This window comes from Aedes aegypti, chromosome 1 (assembly GCF_002204515.2).
Source record: "Aedes aegypti strain LVP_AGWG chromosome 1, AaegL5.0 Primary Assembly, whole genome shotgun sequence".
NCBI classification, from domain to species: domain Eukaryota; kingdom Metazoa; phylum Arthropoda; class Insecta; order Diptera; family Culicidae; genus Aedes; species Aedes aegypti.
Genome location: NC_035107.1, coordinates 177,483,074 through 177,507,062, shown reverse-complemented (window position 1 = coordinate 177,507,062; position 23,989 = coordinate 177,483,074). Strand labels below are relative to the sequence as shown.

Sequence of the window (23,989 nt, the reverse complement as noted above, 5' to 3'; positions counted from 1 at the left end):
CACTGCAATCCTGATGAGGGCAAAAGAGACTCTAGAGAGCATTTTGATTAAAATAGATACCTTAGAGATCTTCCATAAAAAATAAAGACTATTTAGAGACTTCCATTAAAATAGAGAAATACCTAACAAACATTAGTGGCTGAATAACAGTTCATTCAGCTGAAATATGTTTGAGATTGGTTGGTTCAACTCTTATTACGTAAAAATGTTTGTCGGGAAGGGTCTACAAAAATTTCTTCAATTCAAAACTGTTAAATAAATCTGTTTGTTCCACAACTTGAATATCAAACATGAATAGAATAAGGAAAAATTGAATAATAGGTATAGGTACCCATAAAAAGAGAATCATCAAACGAATTTTGTTGTTGACGAATAGGCCCCATAAACATTGAATTTAACCTGTTAACAGTAACGAGTAACGTTTTAAAATAGTTCGACCCTGGTAATTAAAACTAAGGTATCAAAATGTATCAATTTTTTTGGAAAAGGCCCCCACAAGATAATGCCCCCCGGGCCCCTACATTGGTAAATCCGGCCCTGCAAAGAATCATTGACATCAGTTTTATTGAATTTTTGGGCATGATTCTAACAGAATCTCCAGCAGTATCCTCGGCAAATTAAAACACTGAACCTGGGCATAACGTTCACAAATTCCTGGTCAGAGCATTCACATAATCCTAGATATGATTCTGATAGAATTCTAAACAAGATTCATATAGAATGCTAAACAAAAATTTCCCAGATTCCTGGACAGGACTACAATATATATCTCGCACATAGCTCTTCAGAATGTTCATGCCTTTAAAGTAGAAAAATGGGCTCCCACCCATTACCCCGAACGCCACTACCCCGAATGGGTCACTACCCCCAAAAGCCATTACCTCGAAGGGTCATTACATCGAACGCCACTACCCCGAATGAGCCATTATCTTAAATAGTATGAAATATAGCGCAATATCTTGTTTTGCCGCCAAAAATTGTTGACGACACTTTAATAATGTCAACTAGTAGGGTAAAAGCCCCGGTTTTGGCCAGCCTAAGAGAAAACGCCAATAAAAATTTTAAGGGGATGCCGTATTTATACTACAAATATGTCAAATGCAAGCTTTCAATCCAAAAAAAATGTCGAAATAAAGCTAAAACCATCGTTTCATTTCGAAAACATCGTTGGTCAATATAGGTTACCAGAACCAGTTTCGGCCAGAGACTTAACTTCGGTTCCTAAATTGGCCAATCACATTGATTTCTTATGAGAGTGGCCAAATTAGGTGTATGAGAGTTAAAATCACAAGGAAAATGAATCATTTTTCTTATTTTTTGAATCAATTCGAACGAGTAAATGAATGTAGCTCTACCATGTGAATGTGGTCTACTGAACACAAAAGGTTTCATGCTGATTGGATATGTAAAACGGTGTATAATCCACTATGGCTACAACTGGCGTATGGCCAAAACCGGTGCTTCTACCCTAAATAAAAGTGCGTAAAATTCGAATATTTTCATCGAATATTTCCTTTCTTCCATATGTCAGCCTCTCTTTCAAAGTATCCTATTGGCAATTATTTTCTAGGATTGTAGTGTTGATCGCAGAGTTTCAGTGCCGATCCTGGAATTCTAGTGTGAATCCAGGTATTCCAATGTGGCTTCTAGACTTCCAGTGTGGATCCGGCATCTCCAATGTGGATCATGGCTTTTCAGTGTTGATGTTTTGATTCTAGTATGGATCCAAGGATTGCAGACGTAGCATTGTAGTGTGAATCTTGGTATTTCAGTGTGGGTCCTTTGATTGCAGAGTGGATCTTGGGATTGCAGTGTAGATCGTAGGATTTCAGTGTGGATTTTAACATCATCGTATAGTTCCTGGGATTCCAGTGTGGATCTTGAGATTACAGATACTGATGTTACAGTGTATATCCTGATAATCCAATGTGAATCCTAGGATTTCAGTTAGACCATGGGATTCCAGTGTAGATACATGGATTCCAGTGTGGATACTGATAATCAAGTGTGGATCCTGGGATTTCCGTATGGATCCTGGGAATCCAGTGTGGATTTTGGAATTGATGTGTGGATGCTATACTTGCCTAACCCAAGTAACCACAAGCATTATAACATTGCACGTATTCTACTGCATATCAACAACATTGATGTAACATTGCTTTTATTCGACATATTTCAAGAGCTGTCAAGCAATAAAACATTAATTCTACAATACAAATGTAAGAATGCACTAATATCACTTTATAAATTGCACTGCTGCACTAATGTTACTTTATAAATTGCTTCATTGCTTTATCGTCGTTTATGCATTAATTCAATTGTAAATGGGCCCTTTTCCACTTTTAAACTACTTTAATGACAGGCTTACGGCAATGCAGCTGCATTATATATGCAATGATATAATGCTCCATGGTTACTTGGGAAGTAGCTATAATGGTATTATTCAGACAGATCAACATTTATATGACCAAATCTGGACATTCTTCTTCTTCTTCCTGGCATTACGTCCCTACTGGGACAGAGCCTGCTTCTCAGCTTATTGTTCTTATGAGCACTTCCACAGTTATTAACTGAGAACCTACTGTGCCAATGACCATTTTTGCATGCGTATATCGTGTGGCAGGTACGAAGATACTCTATGCCCTGGGAAGTCGAGAAAATTTCCAACCCGAAAAGATCCTCGACCGGTGGGATTCGAACCCACGACCCTCAGCTTGGTCTTGCTGAATAGCTGCGCGTTTACCGCTACGGCTAAATCTGGACATATATCAGTTTATATGCCTTGATAATAACATGTGTTTCACTCGGGGCTATTCTAATATGGATCCTTAGACTATAGTGTTAATCATGGAATTCCAGTATGGATTCCAGAACTCCGGAGTGGATTCTTGTATTTCAGTGTGGATCCCTGAATGTGAATTCTGGGGTTGTGGTGTAGTTCGAAGGATTTCAGAGTGGATCCTGTGACTGTGATGTGAATCTTAGGGTGACAATGTGGATCTTGATATTCCAAAGTGAATCCTTGGGTTCCAGTGTGGATCCTTGGATTCCACTATTGGTATTGGGATTCCAGTGTGGATCCTAGTCTTCCATTGTGGGTTTTGAGATCCCCCTGTAGATCCGTGGATTCCAGTGTGGATCTTAAGATTGCAGTGTGGATCCCGAGACTCCAGCCTGAGTTTTGGTATTTCAGTGTGTGTTCCTTGGTAACAGTGTAAATCTTAGGATTAAAGTGTTGATCTTAGAATTCCAGTGCGAATCTTGGGATTACAGTGTATACTCTGAGATTCCAGCCTGAATTCTGGTAATTAATTGTGGATTCTTTGACAACAGTATAAATTTTGGGATTAAAGTGTGAATCCTCTGATTTTAGTATGAAGATCCTAGGTTTCCAGAGTAGATTCTTAGATTCCTGTATAAAATCCTCGTGTTCTAGTGTAAAACCTAGTATTCCAGTGTGGATCCAATGATTCCAGTGTAGATACTTGGAATCCAAATACTGATGTTCAAGCGTGGATCCTTGATTTTTAGTGTAGATTTTGGGAATCCAGTGTGGATTTAGGGATTCCAGTGTGGATGTTGGGATTCCAGTTAAGACTGGGGTTCCAGTGATGATCCTAGTGTTACAGTATGCAGTGTTGATTGTGGTAATTCAGTGTGGATCCTGGATATGTAGTGTGGGTTTTGGGATTGCAGTGTATATACTGGGATTCTAGTCTTCTTCTTCTTCTCCTTCTTCTTCTTCTTCTTCTTCTTCTTCTTCTTCTTCTTCTTCTTCTTCTTCTTCTTCTTCTTCTTCTTCTTCTTCTTCTTCTTCTTCTTCTTCTTCTTCTTCTTCTTCTTCTCCTTCTTCTTCTTCTTCTTCTTCTTCTTGACATTAACGTCCCCACTGGGACAGAGCAGGCTACTCAGCGTAGTGTTCTAAGAGCACTACTTCAGTTATCAACTGAGAGCTTTCTTTGCCAAAGTTGCCATTTGCGCATTCGTATATCGTGTGGCAGGTACGATGATACTCTATGCCCAGGGAAGACAAGGAAATTTCCATTACAAAAAGATCATGGACCGACCGGGAGTCCCAGAGACCTTCAGCATGGCTTTGTTTGTAACCGCGGACTCTAACCACTCGGCTAAGGAAGGCCCCAACTGGGATTCTAGTGTGCAACCTGGTTTCCAGTGTGGAACCTGGGAATCCATTGTGCATCCTGGGATTCTAGTGTGGATCTTAAGACTACGGTGTGTATTTTAGAGTGCCATTGAGGATGCTGGGATTCCAGGATGGATCCTGGTATTCCAGTGTGGATCCATGGATTTCTGTATATTTTTGTAGATCCTGGGTTTCTAGTATGGACTTTGAAATTCCAGCGTGGATCCTGGGTTTACAGTGTGGATTATGGTATTTCAGTGCGTATCCTGGGATTCCAATTTGGATATTGGATTTCCAGTGTGGATTCTGGCATTCCAGTGTAAATTCTACCATTCCAATGTGAATTCTGGCATTTCAGTGTGGATTTTTGGATTTCAGTGTAGATCCTGATTCCCTGTGAGGATTCTGGCATTCCAACGGAAATGGTTTAATAAGAATCCTAGTATTTCTGTGAGAGTCCTGGGCTTTGCAAATGATGTTGAAATACTACGGAAATACTGAGCAAATCGTGTTAAATCTGGAAGTTCTGAGAGGATCCGGTGTTAGTTTATAGGGAGTTCTGCGAGATGTATAAGGCAAACGATTAGAACTCCTGGGACGATCCTGGGGAACTACTTTGGGAATCATGTTAAAATCCCTCTGGGAACTTTGTGCAAAACCTTTAGGAATTCTGTGAAAACTGTGTAGAAATACTGCAATTTTGAGAATCCTTTAGAAATGCCGTGTGGTTTCTATGAGAATTCTAGGAAAATTCCGATGGCAATTCAGTGGGAATCCGATTGGATTCCTATTGGAATTCTGCTGGAAACCTTCAAGAGTCCTGTGGAAATAATATGGAAATACCATAGAATATCTTTTAGATCTTTTTTTTTTATTTTTCACTGTGTACTGTAAACATAATGTAATTTCCATTTAAATTGCGGTTTTTGCATTCTGTGATACTCCATAAAAAATCAGGTGATTACTATGAATGTGAAATAATTTGGGCATGAAAGTCTACTAACCATCTCATCCAGCCAACGTTAGCTTATGAGTAGTAGGTATGGTGGTCGGTAGATACAGCGCAACAGTGCGACGCTAAAAATTAAATCTCTCACTGTTGTTTCGCTCGCACGCTTGAGAGAGTTGAATTGGGCATCTAAGAGAGCCGAAGGAGATGTAGGATTGTGAAGGAGACCATGGGGTCGTGACGGACTTTGAATTCAGGTCGCCCGACGGCGCTGCAGAATCGTTACCCGTTCTGTGACGTAGTTGGCTGACGCACCCTGTCTAACGTGCAGGGAGTCGTGGGATCGAAACCCACCAGAACGATTCCATTATTTTTCACAATTTTACATCTCAATTTATCCAAATTGACTCTTGTGTCTAAGAACTTCAGGTTTTTTCATGAAATACTATTTTTTAGCAATAGCGGTTTCAAAAGTATTGAAGCGTTAATTAATTCCTCAATATAATAAGAAGGAGTATATAAATTTCTACCAATTTAAAATTCTACAGTAGAATAAGCTATATCCATGCTTGGTTTTATAGTTAGAATAAAAATAACATGCAAAACATAAAACACGATAACAAAATAAACACACTGGAACAAAGTTCTGGAAACCAATGTTTATTGCAGTAACGAAAGAACAAGAATAACTACTCATAAGCATTTCACACACTTTACTGTATGTATTATTTATGATAATCTATTTGAAGGCAAAAATATTATCAAAGTTGCACCTAAAATCAAAATACCAGAAAACATGTAGAATGTCGCTTCACAGTGATCCTCCATTATCAATCCAATCAAACTGCTGAATGTGAAACTGCTCAATCGGGCCATCATCATACTCAGCGACACAGCCATGGCCCTTATGTGCGTCGGGAATATTGAAACAGCAATCCCGTTGACAAGCACCATCGTATATCCTGCCAAGGACACCTCACTGCAAAATAGTACAACCATCAAGTAGCGATTAGTGGTAAAAAGCAGTCCAACCCCGGCACTAGCTGCCACCAGAAAGCTATAAACCGTCATCGTTTTCTGGTCAATTATGCTCAGCAGAATAGAAATTATTACAGCGAACGATGTTCCGAATGCTGCCAAAATAAGGATATAAATGAACGTTTCCTCATTGATGAGGGCTGTGCAGTTGCCATCTGTGGAGATTTGCGCAGGATTTTTCATTTGAGCACCTTTCACTACGGCACAGATGGATAAGTTGTCCGTAGAAGACGTTACTTGATTCATGAGTTCTGGGTACCATAGTCCTAATCCGCCATATCTAGTAAGAAAAAAAAATAATAGAAGGTGAAGGAAATCAAATATTAAGAGCTGCAATATCGAATAACTTAGCAATGCTTCGAGGCTTCTGTTTATCATTTTAAAACTCTTTCTTTCATATAATTTCAGTCAACTATTCCTATATCAAAATAGTGTTTCCAGAAAAACTCTGAAACTAAAAATGCTACACTATAGCTAAGATAACTATTGGATCATTCTGATAAACATAGAATTCTATTCTGATAGCTAATTAAGCCTTAAGCCAACTTAAGAAAGCCTCAGATGAGGTCTATTCAAAAAGATAAAATTTGAGATAACTTTATAAAATTATGTCAAATAAAAGGTTAAACATATCTTAAACTGTGAAGGTTATTTATATCGTGAATAATAACTCATCAATGCCTGGAATGTGTTTAAAAAATTACATAGTCTTGGAATTCAACGAACAATACCTTGAATAATTAATTTCACAAAGCCAAATTTTCAATCAAGACAGTGCCTCAGTGAAATTTTACCTCAATTACGATTTAAGCTTACTTACACCGCAAATGCACTAATCTGCTGCAAACAGCAAACCATAAAATATAACAGCAATGGCCATTTGAGCAAGGGAAGGGTTTGTTGCCGTAAAGATGGAAGAAGTCCCAGCTTCCGATAAGAGCTTTCCGGTTCAGAATCCAAACGATATTCGGAAAATCCTAAGAGTGTTCCTCTATTCTTAAGGTAACAATGCTGCAGAACTTCTAGTGCACGTTGTGTTTTTCCGATGGCGTTATAGAATTTCGGGCTCTCCGGAACTAATCGAAATGTGAAAGCCGCAACCAATCCAGGAATCGTGTACATGATGAAGAGCAGGCGCCATGGCTTGTAGAAATAGTTTTCCCCCAGCTTCAAGGAAAAGTCATAGGAGAGAATCCACCAACCGATCACTTAAAATAGATGATAAATTCAAATATAGACCTTCTTTGGAATTTTCAGAAGATTTACATGCTATGTAAGCCATTGCTACCATTGCCGCTATTGAAGCGAATGAAATCACCTGTGCTCGTTTTGAAGGTGTACAAAATTCTCCTAAGTATGGGAAAACCGTTGCCGATGGTGCAGATATGCTGAAAATATAAAATTGATGTATAAAAAATACGACAGCACTTTTAACTTTTAGACTTTCGGGTGTTATTTCTGTCGTTTCATGCTTTCTAAACAGAAGATAATAAGTTTAACATCAAGCCCCTTTTTTCGTGAAATAATGCCTTTTGACGCTTTTAACACTTGAACGTTGACTTCCCACTAAAATCATCCAGAATCGCGTGATGCCTCTATGGTATTATGTATAACTAACCAATTATTTATCCTTGTACACTCTTATTCACAAGTTCATTCTTCTTCTTCTTGGCATGACGTCATCACTGCGACAGAGCCTGCTTCTCAGCTTCTCAACCTACTCCACAGTAATTAACTGAGAGTTTTCTTTGCCAATGTTGCCATTTTCGCATCCGTATATCATGTAACAGGTATTATATGCCCATGGAAGTCAAGGAAATTCCCATTACGAAAAGTTCCTAGACTGACCGTAAATCGAACCCAGGCACCTTTATCATGGCTTTGCTTAGAAGCCGCGAGCTCCAACCACTCGGATAAGGAAGGCCCCTCCACAAGTTCATATCCAGGGTAGCTCTCTAGTATGGACCAATGCACGGGTTCACTAATTTGACGTTTGAGTGGTGTTGAATTCATTGGTTTCCATGGCTACATAAATAACACGGCACTGCTAAAACGTCAAATTAGTGAACTCGTGCATTGGTCCATTGATGGATACGTTCATCCTACCCATGACCTGAGAATCAAATCCAACAATTCCACTAACATTTTGTTAGGAGTTTGAATCTTCCGAACTTTATCCTATATCCTTTTCCCGACCAGCCTAGATAGCCGCGTAGTGTCGGTAGCGGTTGTTTCAATTGGCTAAGAATTAACACTACGGACTGCCTGTTCCGGTGGTAAAAGTTATTACCTTAGCTTAATACCTTATTTCATGCGGCTTTAAGCTTACCGTGCCTAAGAATGAGGGTCCAAATAAAACCTAACCGCAAACGGAGCCTGTGGAGTACCAGGGCGCCCTCTACAGTATTATGCCTTTCCTGTACTACCCGGAGCAATGGTGCAGGTGACCTTGTGTTTCTCCGAGATAATCGGTTGCCCTTCTTCAGTCTCAAGCCAGAGGCTAAATAAGGGTGGGATTATTAATACGTTGTAATTTAGTTTAAATTTTCACCTCTATGGTTTCGCATTATGCGTATTACACAGTATATTCTGTGCTTTTCGCCTTTGGCGACTTTTAAGAGATACCGATCTGGTTATTTTCGCTGCTGGTCTTTTTCGTGGTAGATTGCGAAAAGCTTAATCCTGCCTCGTTTGGGTAGTGGCTACGGTTAGGATAGCTTAGTTAGACCAATCTTTAGCATAAAATATCAGCAACGATCAATCTTTGTAGACTCATGCAAATGGTACAGCTCAAGTGGCGCTAGTTCAAAAACCTTACTTTTATGAACTTTTATCTAGGTAACCTTGTAGACCCAGTTTTTGCTACTTTCAGAAACATGAAATGGCAAACTCGCGTGACATGCCTCGTGCATGCGTGCTTGTTAATAGCACTGACGTTGCTACACTCATTTCTGAGTTAACAACCAGAGATGTATATGTTGTCACAATTGATATTTCTGTTGGTGACCGCAATAGAAAATACGTCTTTCGTTTTGTGGTGTATTTACCACATGATGAACCATCCCCAATGGATGATTTCAAACGAGTTGTTGTTCACTGCCTATGAAAAGGCCTTCTGCTAATTGTGGGCAGTGATGCTGATACTCATCACATCATCTGGAGCAGCTCAGATATCAATTTGAGAAGCTCCAGTCTGATGGAGTGCTTAAGTAGTTCAAATCTTGGGTTACTTATTGTAGGAAGTCGCCCAACCTTCATGGTATCTGCTAGAGAAGAAGTGTTAGACATAATTCTCTGCTTGAACAGAATCAGTCACGAGTTGACGAATTGGCATGTATCAGATGATGAATCATTATCTGTTCATCGCTACATCTCTATATGAACATATGAATGTAAATTTGCATACTTTGCATTTGTTATACTCCACAAACTGGGAATTGGTTGTGACCAAATTTCATGGATTCTCTCCGTCCATTGGAAATCCTAGTGATTTGGATGTTTCCACTTCCGGTGAATTGGGACACAATTGTCCTTACTTCGAGTGATCTCACAATTGCTTGTCACTTTGCTTATAGGAAATGTTCCTCACAACTCTCTTCGCGGGACGAATGGATGTCTGGCTATTTGTAAAGGAATATATCAGATAGTCAGGCTGCTTTTAAAGCTCTTGCTTCGGCCAACTCAGGGTCCAAGCACGTCGAACTCAATTTGAGGGACTGAATTCAGTCAACTCTGTAAGCCTTGTATGTGTCCTGGCTATTCTTCCATTGCTGTGAATGAATTGGCTTATGAATTAGCTCGCAATCGAGCATCGCATGACTTCATTGGCCCTCAGGCAGCTATTCCAATTTCAAAGTGCTGGGTGAAGCTTCAGGAATTCATGGGCGGCAACTCAGCACAAGCAATATTGGAATAATTTTGAGTCATGTCGTCAAACCAAAGTGTACATTAATGAGCCATCCCAAAGGTGCCTAAGTATCTAACAAATCTGTCACAGCAGAATTGCAGTCTCTTGGTTACAACCTTGACTGGCCACTGCCGCTTCAACTATCACATGGCAAATATTCAGTGTGTTGATACATTTGTATGTGATAGTTGTGATTCCGATTATGGAATTTCTTATCACTTGATATGTAACTGTCCAATTTTCGCGTAATTGCGATTCCGATTACTGGGTAAACACTTATTAAGTGAAACTGATTTCAGAAACCTGAAGGACATTCTGTTATTCTTAACCCGCTGTGGTAATGAGCTATAGGCTCTCTTTGCGCTCATGCGTTTTGCAGTGCCCTTTTTAGGACGCTGTTCGAACCCATTGTGGTATAGAGCTACATGCTCTCATTTCGCTTATGCGATCTTCCCTCTTCAAGGGACACCACTCCTATTTCCTCCCATCTTTCCCTTCCCTTCCCTCTCCCATCGGGTAGATGATAAAATAGGCTCAAATATGGCGATGGCACAAATCTCCCAAATGGCGGGGAACGTGCATCTGGAGCCGGCCTTCTGATACCTAATATTCAGGGCAGCTCTCCAGTATTGATGGATACGTTCATCCTACCCAAGACCTGGGAATCAAATCCAAACATTAAATGGAAATTTTCCACTAACATTTTGTTAGGATTTTTAATCTTCCGAACTTTATCCCGTAGCCACGGACGTTAACACTATGCTAAGGAAGGCTCCGTTTTTGACGCGAATTTTTTTTATACTTCTTTACGATTTCATCTCAAAATTCGAATGCCAAAACTTTGAAAGGACAAAACGTTGAAAAAAGAGAATTGAAAGAAAACAATTATTTAGATGAACGATTCTATTCCGAAACAACAAATAATTCACTAGGATTGATGTACCAATAGCCGCACAGCTACGAACAAATATTCGAATAAAATAAATATTCGAATTCAAAGCTGCATTATTTTTATATCATCTGAAAGCTGGTTTATGGATCTTTATCTTGGTGTGGAGCATTATCTCAGTTTGTGGAAAAATATTAAAACTGATATTTGAGTATTAAATATCGCTTGTGCCACTATAGGAACACATGTGTCTATAGTAGCACTATTTATAATATCTGTCCCTTTAGAGACACTAGCTTCACGGCGCAGGCAAAACACAAAATAAAATCGTATTTTCATAAAACTTTTTAATTTTTCATTTAAAGAATGAATAAAAAGCTTTTGGTTTATGTAAAAAAGATGCTAATTCTTTATTTTAGTAAATAAAAATTTGATAAATCATGATCTTCACTAGGTTATGAAATGGTCTAAGGATAATCTACTTTCTATCAACCCAGATAAAACTAAAGCGATGTTGATATCAAAACAAAAAACTCCTCATCAGCCATCACAAATTCTATTTGATGGTTTCGAAGTCTAATTTGTTGATCGGGTAAATAATTTAGGTGTTTTATTCAGCAAAACTTGGAATGGGACCCTTACGTCAATATTTAGTGCTCTAAAATATATGGATCATTGAAAAGATTGAATTCAACAACTAGACATTATGATTCTGGAATTAAATTAATTTATTTAAATCTTTGATTTTACCTCATTTTATTTTCGGCGACTTTGTCTACACTAATGCGTTGGCAGGATCAACAGATAAGTTAAGAATTGCTCTAAATGCTCGTGTTCGTTATGTTTACAAATTTTCTCGATTTTCACACGTGTCACATTTGCCAAAAAAAAACACATCTTTTTGGATGCCCATTTGTATTTTTTTATAAATACAGGTCATGTTTGAATTTATTCAGGATCATTAAAACTTCTTCTCCTCCATACATTTTTGAAAATCTTGTACGCTCCAGAAAGACACGTCTCCTTATAAATTTTGAAATATCTCCGGATATAGATGACCAATGATCAATATCGATACAGGATTTCAAATTAGAATAGTTTTTTTAATAACTTGTAAAAATAGTGCAAAAATATCGAGAAACAAAAAGGTTATCGTGATTTGAACATTTTTTTGCGATAAAAAATAGAAGCTGCTGGTAGGAGGGTTAAAGAAAACGCGAAATTATTAAGTGCTTTCCATGTTTAACTTCATATTGTAACGTTAAAATAGATGAATGTATTAAGTTACCAACATGAAGTGAATTAATGAAAAAAAAAACAAATAAATAATCCTGATGCACATATACATTATATAAGCACTGTATTCACATACTCAATTGTGACCAGATATTTTGACTTCAATGCGGGACACACATTAGAAACTTATGAAAATTTGTAGTAGGGAAAGTGTACCAGTTATGGCCATAATGGTTCCCTATTTGGCCATATGCAAAATTTGGATAACTTTTACATTTTTAATCTCTTTGAATGTTTTAGCATCAAGATTTATCCTTAATTTTACTGCTAAAACACAAAAGATTTTTCAAAATGTAAAAGCATACAAGATATCACGTATGGCGAAATAGGGAACCACTATGGCCATAACTGGTACACGGTTCCGGGTCATTTGGCCGAATGCCATTTGGCCGAATGCCGTTTGGCCGAACGCCATTTGGCCGAAAGGGTCATTTGGTCGAAAGGGTCATTTGGCCGAACGCCATTTGGCCGAATGCCGTTTGGCCGAAATTGAAAACAATAGTGAACTACAGTTAGCATGGATTTATTATGAATTTCAAAGAACTTATTCAGCTTATTCATAAAAATAAGAAATATCATCATTGATATACATAAGCTTTTTAGTGTTGAAGAAACAGTCAGAGCTGAAAGAAGAACATCCTAAATGTAAGCAGTTGGTCAATGCTATGCTAGTGGTAATAGCCACCAGAAGATGTTTTGGCATCGCGTTTGTAGTTAACTTTTGACAGTAACTGAAACAGTTTAAAACTTATTCGTCCTTCTGCTGGATCGGCTTGCTTCGATCCCTCGTAATATATGTCATAGTTCTGACATCAACAAGTCTTGGCTTCTTCTTTTCACAACGGAGAAACAGTGTACTTCTTTGACGTAAGTGTTCACCGAGTCGTTTATTGCTATATTCAAGAAACGGTGCAGTGTTCAGTTCCCAAGTTGTAATTTTAATCTTGGATGAGAATGACATCTACACTCTTAAAAATAATGAAAATCACTCCGGTCGTAATTCACATTATGACTGGAAGGCACATTATGTAAGTGATGAAATGACGTAAAAATGAGTTCTGAAAGATGTATTGAAAGAAAAATGTAATTTTACATGATGAAGGACATGGAAATGATGCCGCTATGATTGACATTTCCCGAATCAGACACCATCGTATTTAAAATGAGACACAAATTCACGTCATTTGGCTCGCTTCTTTAATGTGCATCCAAAAGACGTAAAATCGCATGATTTTTACGGAGTGTGTAAGTTAACCCTTGAGCTAAAAAATATGTTTTGAAAAGAACGTATTTTAAGCTTTAATTAAATTAATTATGAAAAATATTTCCCTCTTGACAGAACAGCCTATGAACAAAAGAAGGATAAATCTCTTATGAAAATTAAAACAAGTGCAATGCATATAATATTTTATTTCACCAGTACAACCACAAAGAATTGCCGATGATTTAAAGAAGGAAAAATTCCCAATTTAAATATAAGGTCAATCATTGCCGATAGTAATGGAACCAGTATAACTAGAAAGAATAGCCTATGTTTAAAAGAAGGAAAAAATTCTGATGAAATCATTAAAAACACTTGAAACCTTATTACACCATTGGTAATCCAGTGGCGAATCAACCATCACCTCAGAGTCTTAACGTGAAATGTGGAGTTCACAACTCCTGAATAAAAGGGTCGATGTTATCATTCTCTTGGATCTCTTATATAGTGACAAACATGACGTCCCGTCACATCATAAAAATCAACATATTAATTAGCTTATCAGTTATTGGGTCACACTTGTGAATCCTACACATCAGCGTTGTAGCAATTTGATTTTTTTGTTCATGATTCGGCCAAACGGCATTCGGCCAAATGACCCTTTCGGCCAAATGGCATTCGGCCAAATGGCGTTCGGCCAAACGGCATTCGGCCAAACGGCGTTCGGCCAAATGGCCGGACACCCTGGTACACCTACCCTACACATTTTCTTGTTATTGATTAAAAAAATCAATGAACAGGTTCTTTTAAACTGTTTATTTCTATGAAGTTTTGAATTTATTTAAATGACTGTTTTGCACGTTTACTCAAAATTCCACATTTGTTTTCAAATATTCTTAAAACCTGTTGTGTGTTCAAGATTGGATAGATAAATATTAACAAAATAAGTATTTGTTTAGATCTGAACAATGTTTTATTTCCAAGCCAGAATTTTGAAGAGTTTTCGATCAGTATATTGTAAGCTTTTTAAACCAGTTTCAGAGACATTGAAGCAGAAATGTATATATTTTTCGATCTGGATCCTTTTGAGAATTATATACTGAATATAACCCAAGAAAGAATCTAAATCAAGAAGAGTCCAAAGATAGATCCAGTGAGTTAGCGTGCTAAACAAAATCCTCCGAATCTAGAATTAACTATGGGCAAAATCTTTGCAGTAATTGAAAAAATATCTTGAGGACCGAACCAATGCAAATTGTTGGAAAATTCTGAACAGAATCAAGAGAAAGTTATCTCAGTGCCATAAGAAAATTCTGAACTAAATCACAGGCTGAATATATGATATCGTATCCTGACCAACTTATTTTGACTAACTTCCGGCTAAAATATTGTGAAAATGTCTACCCATGAACACTTACAGTGAAATTTCTGATTTCCACCAGAATTGTGTTAGAACTCTCACTATATCTAAATATGGGTATTTCTTGAATTTCGATCAGAAATCAAAGAGTTACTTCAATTTAGAGAACGCAAAGAATTATGTTAGGCTTTGCGAAGATTTCAACATAAATTTTGTAATAATAAGAACAAAGTCCTATTGAGACAATGACTAGAATCCTGTATGGATCCTATTTAAATTTCGATTAGAAGCTTGTTAGTCCATGAAGAAAGTCGGCTATATGTCCATGATGAAAGTCGGCATGTGAATTTTGATTTACAATTTGCATATAAAAATAAATTTCATTCCATTGTTTATATTTCAAATATATATAAATTGCATTATTTTAACACTTCAGTCGTCGCGCTATTGTATTTTGTACAACACTAGTGAAAAAAGCTCGTCTTTCGTTCACAACAGCAGCGTGGTGGTTTTGATGGTGGCAAATCGCGCGACGACTGAAAGGTTAATTTTCTCTTCAAACTTCCTGGTTTGGCGATGCGGGGCAGGTTTGTTAAAATCCGGGACTGTCCCGCACAATCCGGGACGTCTGGTCACTTTACATACTGGGCATGTTTCAATCATATCCAGTGTTTTGATAGAAATGTCACGCCGGTAATGTTTGCATGTATTGGTTAGAGGGAGCAAAACATAAGTGTTCACACTACCATAATTGCAGAGTTTCAGAGGACTTCAAGAACCCAACATTACGGGTGTCGCAGGTTCAAGACGCAATTGATCATCACCATGTAACAAGGAACCAAAATGTGGCAATCATTGTAATAAAGACAAAAAATGTTACAAAGAGTAACATACACCGTAAAATGGGGTGAAGTTGATCACTTTTGAGAGGTTCTGATCAAAAAGATCTGGTGGAGTGCAAGTATTATATCGCAAATACTTTTTAAACCAGTACTGGTTGAATGTTTATCGAATTATGTAACAGAAATTTTGACAAAATGGTGTAATACAGTCGACTCTCCACATCTCAATGCAGTGTTGATAGACTCACACTCAAATCTCAATCAATACGCTTTCCCATGAGAGCAAACTCATTAGAGATCTGCTTCGCAAATCTCACGCTTGAGATTTTGATGCCAAATCACTCAATCAACTCAAACCGTAAAAAAAATTCAGTCGTCAAACCCATCAAAAACTCGTGAAACCCGAATGTTGTTGTTGACGTTAGAAATGATTACTATAATTTTACCAGACTAACAAGAAATTATTGCCGTGTGTGAGTAAACTGTGGAAATACGAGACAATGAGTCAAAAAGGTGAGCCAACTCACCAATAATTTTTTGACTGCTGAGTTGCGTGATTAACAATTCACGCATGAAAAATCTCAAGCGTGAGTTATAAGAAATTGAGTTTTTCACAACACTGTCTCGATGTTCTACATCTCGATATCTCTCCCTATATCGATGATTTGTTCGGTCCCTTTATTCTGCATACATTTTCACTCTCCATATCTCGATATCCTCCTTATCTCGATATCTCCCTATCATGATGTGATTTTCGTTCCCGATTTTCTCTCCATATGTCGATATGCCCATTATCAAAGGTTACTAGACTAGATTTTACGTATTCAAAACAATTCGCAAAGACGAAATGACGTCTGTTTGTTTTCAATTTACCTAGTAACGGAGTGATTTTCCATCTAGTATTCATTAAAAAATTGTTCTATGTCTCGATCTCTCCCTATCTCGATGGTCCCTTCGATATCGAGATGTGGAGAGGTGACTGTATTACAAAAATAATTTTTAAAAATCAAAAAGTGAAATTTTTGATTCCGGGGAGAAGTTGATCAATAAATGTGATAGATTTCTGAAAATAAAAAGACATGCTATTCATTGAATATGGTGTCACTGAATCCGAATGTAGTCTCAAAAATCTTACAACTTGTTGATAAATCAGTAAATTTTGGAATTAAAGTTTGTGAATTACAGAATAAACCACACTAAACGCCTAAATGTAGGCAATTTTCTTTGAAATTGGCAATCTATTCACGAAAGGAACATTTTTTTCGTTGAAAATGAGTTTTTATACTCAATGCAAATTCCTTACTGGGTTCAGAAAACAAATCTGGATTAAATGAGATAGTTTTTTTTTAATTGAGTATTTATATGGCCTTGTGTGTAAACGATTGTTTGGAGAAGAACCCTTAAACAGTTCGTCAAACATTTTCAAAAAATCCTGTTTTTCCATGGTATAATTATTTTCAATGTCAATCAATATCTAGGAAAATCAAGAACAGCTATCCTGCAATTCGACTTCATAGAAATTTTAATACTAGAAATCGAATTATAGCTCTCTTGAGATACTATACTTATGGGTATGGAAATGATCAGCTTCCCCCCACTGATCAACTACACCCCGATTTACGGTACCTATATGACACAGAGAAAACCCTAAACTATTTCATATTATTTTAGTTTGTTATTTGAGATAGTCATTTTCATTCATTCATTCATTTACCGTTGCTTAGCCGCGTACGCAAAAGCTCTCTGGCTGCGTAACAAAATGTGTTGTCTCTTTAGTGCAGTTGAAATATTATAGGAAGATATGTTAAAAATTGATATTAACTCAATTAATTTTGACAAAAATGCAGATGGGACTTACTTGCGATTCACGGCAGTATAATGACGTTATATGCGTATATAAAGGTGCCAGTCATAAAAAATACTACCATATGCGCATATAATGCTGTTATAATGGTGCATTATCGTGCTTACTGATTACTTGGGAGGTCTACTATAGGCGAAAAAGAAAATATATTTAAGGCGAAACATATTTACCGTTAAGTCACCAGTCACCGTGTGGCCTCTATTCACCGTGCACATATACAAATTGCTACAGAATATTCATACAATTTTCACAAATTATTCTTTTGTCAGCAAAATAGAGATAAAACTGATGGAATGAAGTAGTTTCTGTCACAAAGCATTTTGAAAAACCTAGTTTATGTAGTCAAAATCATGTGAATTCTGTTTGATAATGATGTTTTTCAACACTCTTAGTAGAAACGCCAAAAAATCACATTTTTTCATTTCAACGATAGAGTATGATTTTTTTAGATTTCAACAAGTTTTCACTGTGGATACTATTAGTAAGATGTATTTCATCGTATGAGCAATAAGATTCTATGCAAATTAGATTTTTTTATTTTGTTTCAGTCGAAACCCAAATACACGGTGAATGGACCCTTTTCAATATATATGGTTCATATGACCGTGCATTAGTGTAAAAGGCATGAAACTATTCGGTAATATTATATTTATTGTTATGTTGTCATTGAACTGCTTCATATTTAGTTTTTGAGTGAATATGGAATGGTTTGGACAACACAGTCAAACCTCTTATAACGGTTTTAATGAAAAAATAATGATTTAGACAATTTTTTTTTTATGGTTTTTATTGTAAATGATGATTTGAATACTCTTAAAAATGAGTGCGCACACTACTACAAATTAAATCATGTCGAAAACTATACGCACGGTGAATGGTGCACTAGTGTGCACGGTAAATGGTGACATAGAACGGTACGAGGCGACCTTAACATTACATTTTCGAACATAATTTTTGAGTATTTTTTTTTCTTATGCATCACTTGTTTCAGATTTTTTCCTGAATTATTATATAATTGCACGCTACGTAGTGGTATTCTAGTGCGTTTCAAATCATTTGGAAAAGTTTTATAATTTTTTGAAGCGCAATTTTTTCTTAAATGTACGGTGAATGGTAGCTTGACGGTATATCGATCTTTTTTTAACAAAAACATTCGAGCTGTGAATCAATGGTACTTAGATAAGTAGCTCCTGTCAAAAAATATTTTGCAACGATTTTAGCAAAACGTCCGCAAAAGTCTACTAGTGCTCATATAGGGGACACTCTACTGAGGGTGACTGAGGGTACACCGACCCTATGTGTCGAACGCACATTTCTTCGAACACGATATCACGGTATACAAAACAAGGTAGGCTATTCCCACGTGTAAACAACGATTTTCAATCAAAACTTGTGACGTTATTCCTATCGTCAAGCATGAGACTTGAAGGATAGTAAAAGAGAGCAGGCCTAGCTTTGTTTTGCACTCGTTCTGGTTTGCAATGGGAATGACGTCACTACCAAATGTCATTTTCGGAGTATAATACCTTGCTTCTTTTTATCGTGCACGATATGAAGAAAGAAATTTGAAAACAATTCCAAATCGCTATTGAGATTTTACTGGACATTAACAGTAACTTACAATTGACAACTATTTAATAGAAATCTGATGACATATTGCAGTGAGGTATTTCATCAAAATCTGCATACGAAAACAAGGGTTCGGAATTTGATGCAAAGCGATTATTAGTAGAAACTTAAATAACACTGTGAAACACGTTTTTTCTTAAGCACCAAAATACCGCTATTTACTTAACATTGCTGTTTTCAAAAATATCATAGCACGTCTAGTTGTAGTGATATTGACTGTTGAAAATTCCAACTTTGTAGCTAGAAATTTTGACGTGCTGGAAAAATTCTGAGAACAGCATCAGATTCAGCTACCCCAAATCTACATAATTTGATCCATGGGACACGTGAAAATGTTATTTTTGTTACGTTGTGTAATGAAAATATTCATATAAAGCTCAACACAACTTACCAAACACCTCCAATTAAACGGAGCACCAGAAGTGATGCAAAATCATTAGCGAAACTAGATAATAGCGCACAAATTCCTGTGGCGTACAGACCGTATTGCATCATTTTTCGGCGACCTTGTGTATCCGATAGATATCCCCACACATAGGACGATAATACGATACCAAGGAACGTCGCTCCACTGAGAAGCCCTCGATTGCCGGTACTCATCGATATGTCACACTTTGATGCCGGTATTATAACACTTATACCCATTGTTTCACAAATCGTGGCCATAATAGTCACTCCACATAGCAAAACGATCTCTATCTGGGCTCTTCCGAACCCAATCAGCTCCAAGGCGGCATCGAACTTGATTGTTTGATTGTTCTCGTTCTTCTGGTAACTATCTTTTTCGGATTCTATGCAACCTTTGGAGATCTCAACATCCAGTTGCGGTGACATCTTTTGGCTCACTGCTTGTTTTCAAATTCGGCAATGAATTCAGTGATAGGAGATAGTGCGGGATGAAGTGAAATAATGGTGGAATGTTGAAATTGTTCATGCTCGTAGCCAGAATTTGGTTGGGCAGGGTTTTAGCAGTAACATGAATATTTTTTTTTTCACTGGTAGGTACCTATTTGCTTTAGCTTGGTTTGCTTTAGCAAATTCTACTGATTATCAGGAGCGTTTTACGTTACTTCTGCAAATTTTGCTAAAAATTATTAAATTATTAAAAAGATCTTAGCAGACAAGCACATGGTAAAGAAAAATTTGTTTGTTGCAACTCGTAGACCAATTGTTTCCACTTTAGTTAGAATATATCGCATCGATTCACCCCTGACTACTTCTGAGCTGCTATGATAATAGCCAATAAAAGTAAGGCTACAGTTGAGTGACATACAGTAAAACGTGGTCAAAATAAATTCATAAATCCTTAAATCTCCTAAGCATTATAATTATGAGTAGGGGAATTAGGGGCATAATGGACACGTTAAGCAAATGTTCGATTTAAGACCATAAAATGGCAATGTTTTTAATTTACCCCCGGCTAGTTTTCAAGTTTGATGTTAGAACGACGTGCTACATTCACTCATGATGGTAAAAATCATATCATATATCAGAAAAGCGAGATAGAAAATTGCGTCGAAAACAAGGCTAGCAAAAAGGTATCGGGGCGAAATGGACAGTTGCAGAAAATTAAGTGATTCCAATATATTTCATGACTGTCAATCGTTCCGATACGTAAAAGGGCTTTCCATCAATCATAATTTAGCTATTAATATTAATAATCTTTCTGGGTTTGATACTTTGCTCAAAAATTAGATTCTTCCACGACCTTGCTTATATGCCAATTTGAAACTGAGAAAATCTTTAAGTCAAATTTTGAAGGACAATTAAAACAAAAAATAAAGTTTTATACCGTCAAACATTTCAAATGCAATGCAGATTTTATGCAGTGTATGAACTTTTGATGAAGTATGCATATTCTCAGATATTGAGGGGGTGTCCATTTCGCCCCGTATGTTCATTATGCCCCCAATCCCCCTAATTCATCGACCATATTTCCGTTCAAGGATTAAATGATATGCATCGAATTTTATTATTTACCACCTTTACCTACCATCAATCAAAACAATATATTTTTTGTTCGTTTAAAATAATGTTTCGATGGGTTTCATGTGTGGAATCAACACGATTGCTAGTGTTAAAATTTGGGATTCAATTTATTTCGAAAGAATACCACTATTATAAATCCTCATTTCTAGATATACGTTTGCAAATTGCATACAGTACACAGTATGAGTCCAGCTGAAAGTGATTTCTATCCTTACTGATATTCCGATTTAGAGCCAACTGGAGATTGCTCCAATAATGTTCGCGGAACAGCATGCAAATTTGAACGTCAATCGCCTCGAAAATGCTTGACGACTAATGAGTTTTTGTGTGAATGATTGCATACATCCTCCACTATTGGAGAATTCCCCCAGTTTGGTTTTATTACCGGTCTGATTCCTTAGTCTTATCTTTATGACCGGCGTTATTAGCGAATTTGCAGCTCAAAATTTGTCCCATCACTCCGTTTGATGATACATATGCAAGATACGTACGGAACAAAAAAGTGTGCATCTGATACTACGTAGATTGTAATTAAATTATTATAAATAGCAGAATATGAGATTATAAATAGCTCAGAGGAAGCATCAGAGTATGTAATATGTTAATATATACGCGGTATTCGGGAGTATTGCAATCAACAAGGGCATATCAGCAAAAAGTGCAGGATTTTCAAACTTATTTGGTGAAACTGAGTCCATGTTGCATTTGGGTTTATTCTACGAGTGGCGTGAAGTGACAATTGTCGGTGTCGTATAGCGAGGTTACAATTCTCGACTCGAGTGAAGTGATTCGCCGTGTAAATCAAATGGAGAGTCACGTCACTCGAGTCGAGAATTGTCACCTCGCTATACGATACCGACAATTGTCACCTCACGCCACTCGTAGAATAAACCCAATTGGGTCACCAAGTGGCTCAGTAGCTTAGTTGGTAAAGCTCTCGTCTAGCATACAAGAGTCGAGGGTCGAATCCCGCTTGAGCACGTAGATTTTTTCATAATTTCACCCATAATTTATCCATTTTTACCACGCGTTTTGAGTTAATTGATTCAAATCAGATAAATATTGTGCATTAGAAACGTTTCGATGGCGGTTGGTCATCCACAATCACGCATATTCGCCTCAACGATACACAAAATTACAACAACCTCCCAATTCTTGGATACACTGGTTACAATTGATAATAGTGCTAAAAGTGAAAGGTTTTTGGATATATCCTTTAAGATTTAATTACTTAAAGGTAATATTTCGCATATATCCTTCAAGTAGTCCAGCAGCCTAAAAACCCCAGTATCTTACATAATTCAACAACACGTAGTCTGAATAATTTATACTGTAGCACCAATTGAAACCTGCATGCCAACCATACAAAAAGAGCACAAAATCTATCCCATTTTTCATTTTCCTTTCCAATTGATCTTTTACTCTAACGACTCCTTCCCTTTCCTTCTCAACACGCGAGAGCTTCTATTCTATCTGTATTTCTTCTTGTAGGTTGGCACGCAGTGAACTACCTCCCAATTTAAACGGTATTCACTCGGGACTTGACAAAATTATTGGCTATTTCATCCTAGAAGCAATCGATAGAGCACATTCATCTGATGCTAGACCAAGGTGAGGGATTTTCACCTTAAGTAGGAGTTGGAAATCATAGCACTACAAATATATTTAAATGTATTGTATTTATATCAACTTTTATTTAATCTAGAAATTGAAAAACCAAAACCCACATTTAACGATTTATTATTTTGAAAACTGTTTCTTTCCAGATTCGGCAAACGAAGTTATTTAAATCCAGCCGGCTATGGACAGGATGAGCAGGAGGTAAACCTTCATTTAAATCGTTAGAACACAACACCCTATAATCCGTTATAAACAAAACTGCGTAATTATTTTTTTCCTCAACTTTTCAATAATTCTCTAGCGTAACTATTACAGGATGATTGGCAGGATTCAACGTTTACAAGATGAACAAAATAGCATCAACTAAGCGATGACTCAGATAACAATCTGCAGCGAACATAGCTAACCAAGCCAACATGGAACCATTTCCAGCTCTCCATTTCAACACAATTCATTCGTAAAACTATTGATAACATGTTAGAAGACTTATTAGAGAAATATATTTGAACAGACAACGATTGTCATAATTGGATTCCGATGTTTGGAGGATAATATAACAATGTATAATCTTTCTTGACATGTAATCAATATACTTTGAGTATGTAATACATTATGTGCTGCAAAATCGGACATTTCAATAATATTTTAAGGACGATCTGATTACAAATGACTAAAGTTATTGCTACGATTGTTTTCAACAAATGAATCACTTGTACATATATGAACGTATATTATGCAAGCACAGTTACAGCATTAGAATAACCTGGCAACAAATGCTGCCAAATAATGATTCTGATCATTGAACAGAAATAAAGTTCTCAAATAGAACAAACGATACGCTATTATATCCCATAAAATATATCCGAATTACTTCGTGAACAGTTTTTTTTCTGAACTGAAGAAAACCAAACTAAACTAAAGGATCTCGGTTATCCGGAACACGAAAAAGGCACGGAGTACAACTAACTAAGAATCACAGACAATATATCTATATATATATCAATATATATATATATGTGTTAGAATCATTAATTTAAACGAATTTAAAAGTGACCGTTCGCGTCACATTGTTGATACAGACAGAATTAAAAAAAAGGAGCCTATGCATGCTGTAAGGCTGCATCCACAAATTACGTAACGCTCTAGGGGGAGGGGAGGAATATACTCAAGCACGGACAGCACCGACACACGGCGCACAGTAAAAGTCAAAAGAACAAAATAATTTATGGCACGTACAAAGGCTCATGTTCACTCGACGTGG

The 23,989-nt window shown here is 36.9% G+C and overlaps 2 protein-coding genes across 5 annotated transcripts in view; one reads left to right on the top strand and one right to left on the bottom strand.

Moving 5' to 3' along the window:
- The window catches only part of LOC5575886 (neuropeptide F), a 101,936-nt gene extending 78,376 nt beyond the window's left edge, over window positions 1-23,560 (top strand). The window contains exons 3-5 of one of the 4 annotated variants that reach the window (XM_021854186.1): window positions 22,600-22,719; window positions 22,875-22,929; window positions 23,044-23,560. In XM_021854186.1, the coding sequence (XP_021709878.1) occupies window positions 22,600-22,719; window positions 22,875-22,929; window positions 23,044-23,076 (208 nt within the window). In that variant the 3' untranslated portion in view covers window positions 23,077-23,560. Of the gene's footprint in view, window positions 1-22,599; window positions 22,720-22,874; window positions 22,930-23,029 lie in introns of all 4 variants that reach the window. The other 3 variants (XM_021854183.1, XM_021854200.1, XM_021854189.1) reach the window with 3 other exon arrangements.
- LOC5575877 (synaptic vesicle 2-related protein) lies at window positions 5,734-20,066 on the bottom strand. The gene is made up of 4 exons (XM_021854177.1): window positions 19,511-20,066; window positions 7,398-7,519; window positions 6,952-7,339; window positions 5,734-6,411 (listed from the first exon to the last, which is right to left on the bottom strand). Exons 1-4 carry the CDS (start codon window positions 19,951-19,953, stop codon window positions 5,823-5,825), a joined length of 1,542 nt encoding a protein of 513 aa, XP_021709869.1. The 5' UTR covers window positions 19,954-20,066; the 3' UTR covers window positions 5,734-5,822.
- Window positions 23,561-23,989: the final 429 nt, after the last annotated feature.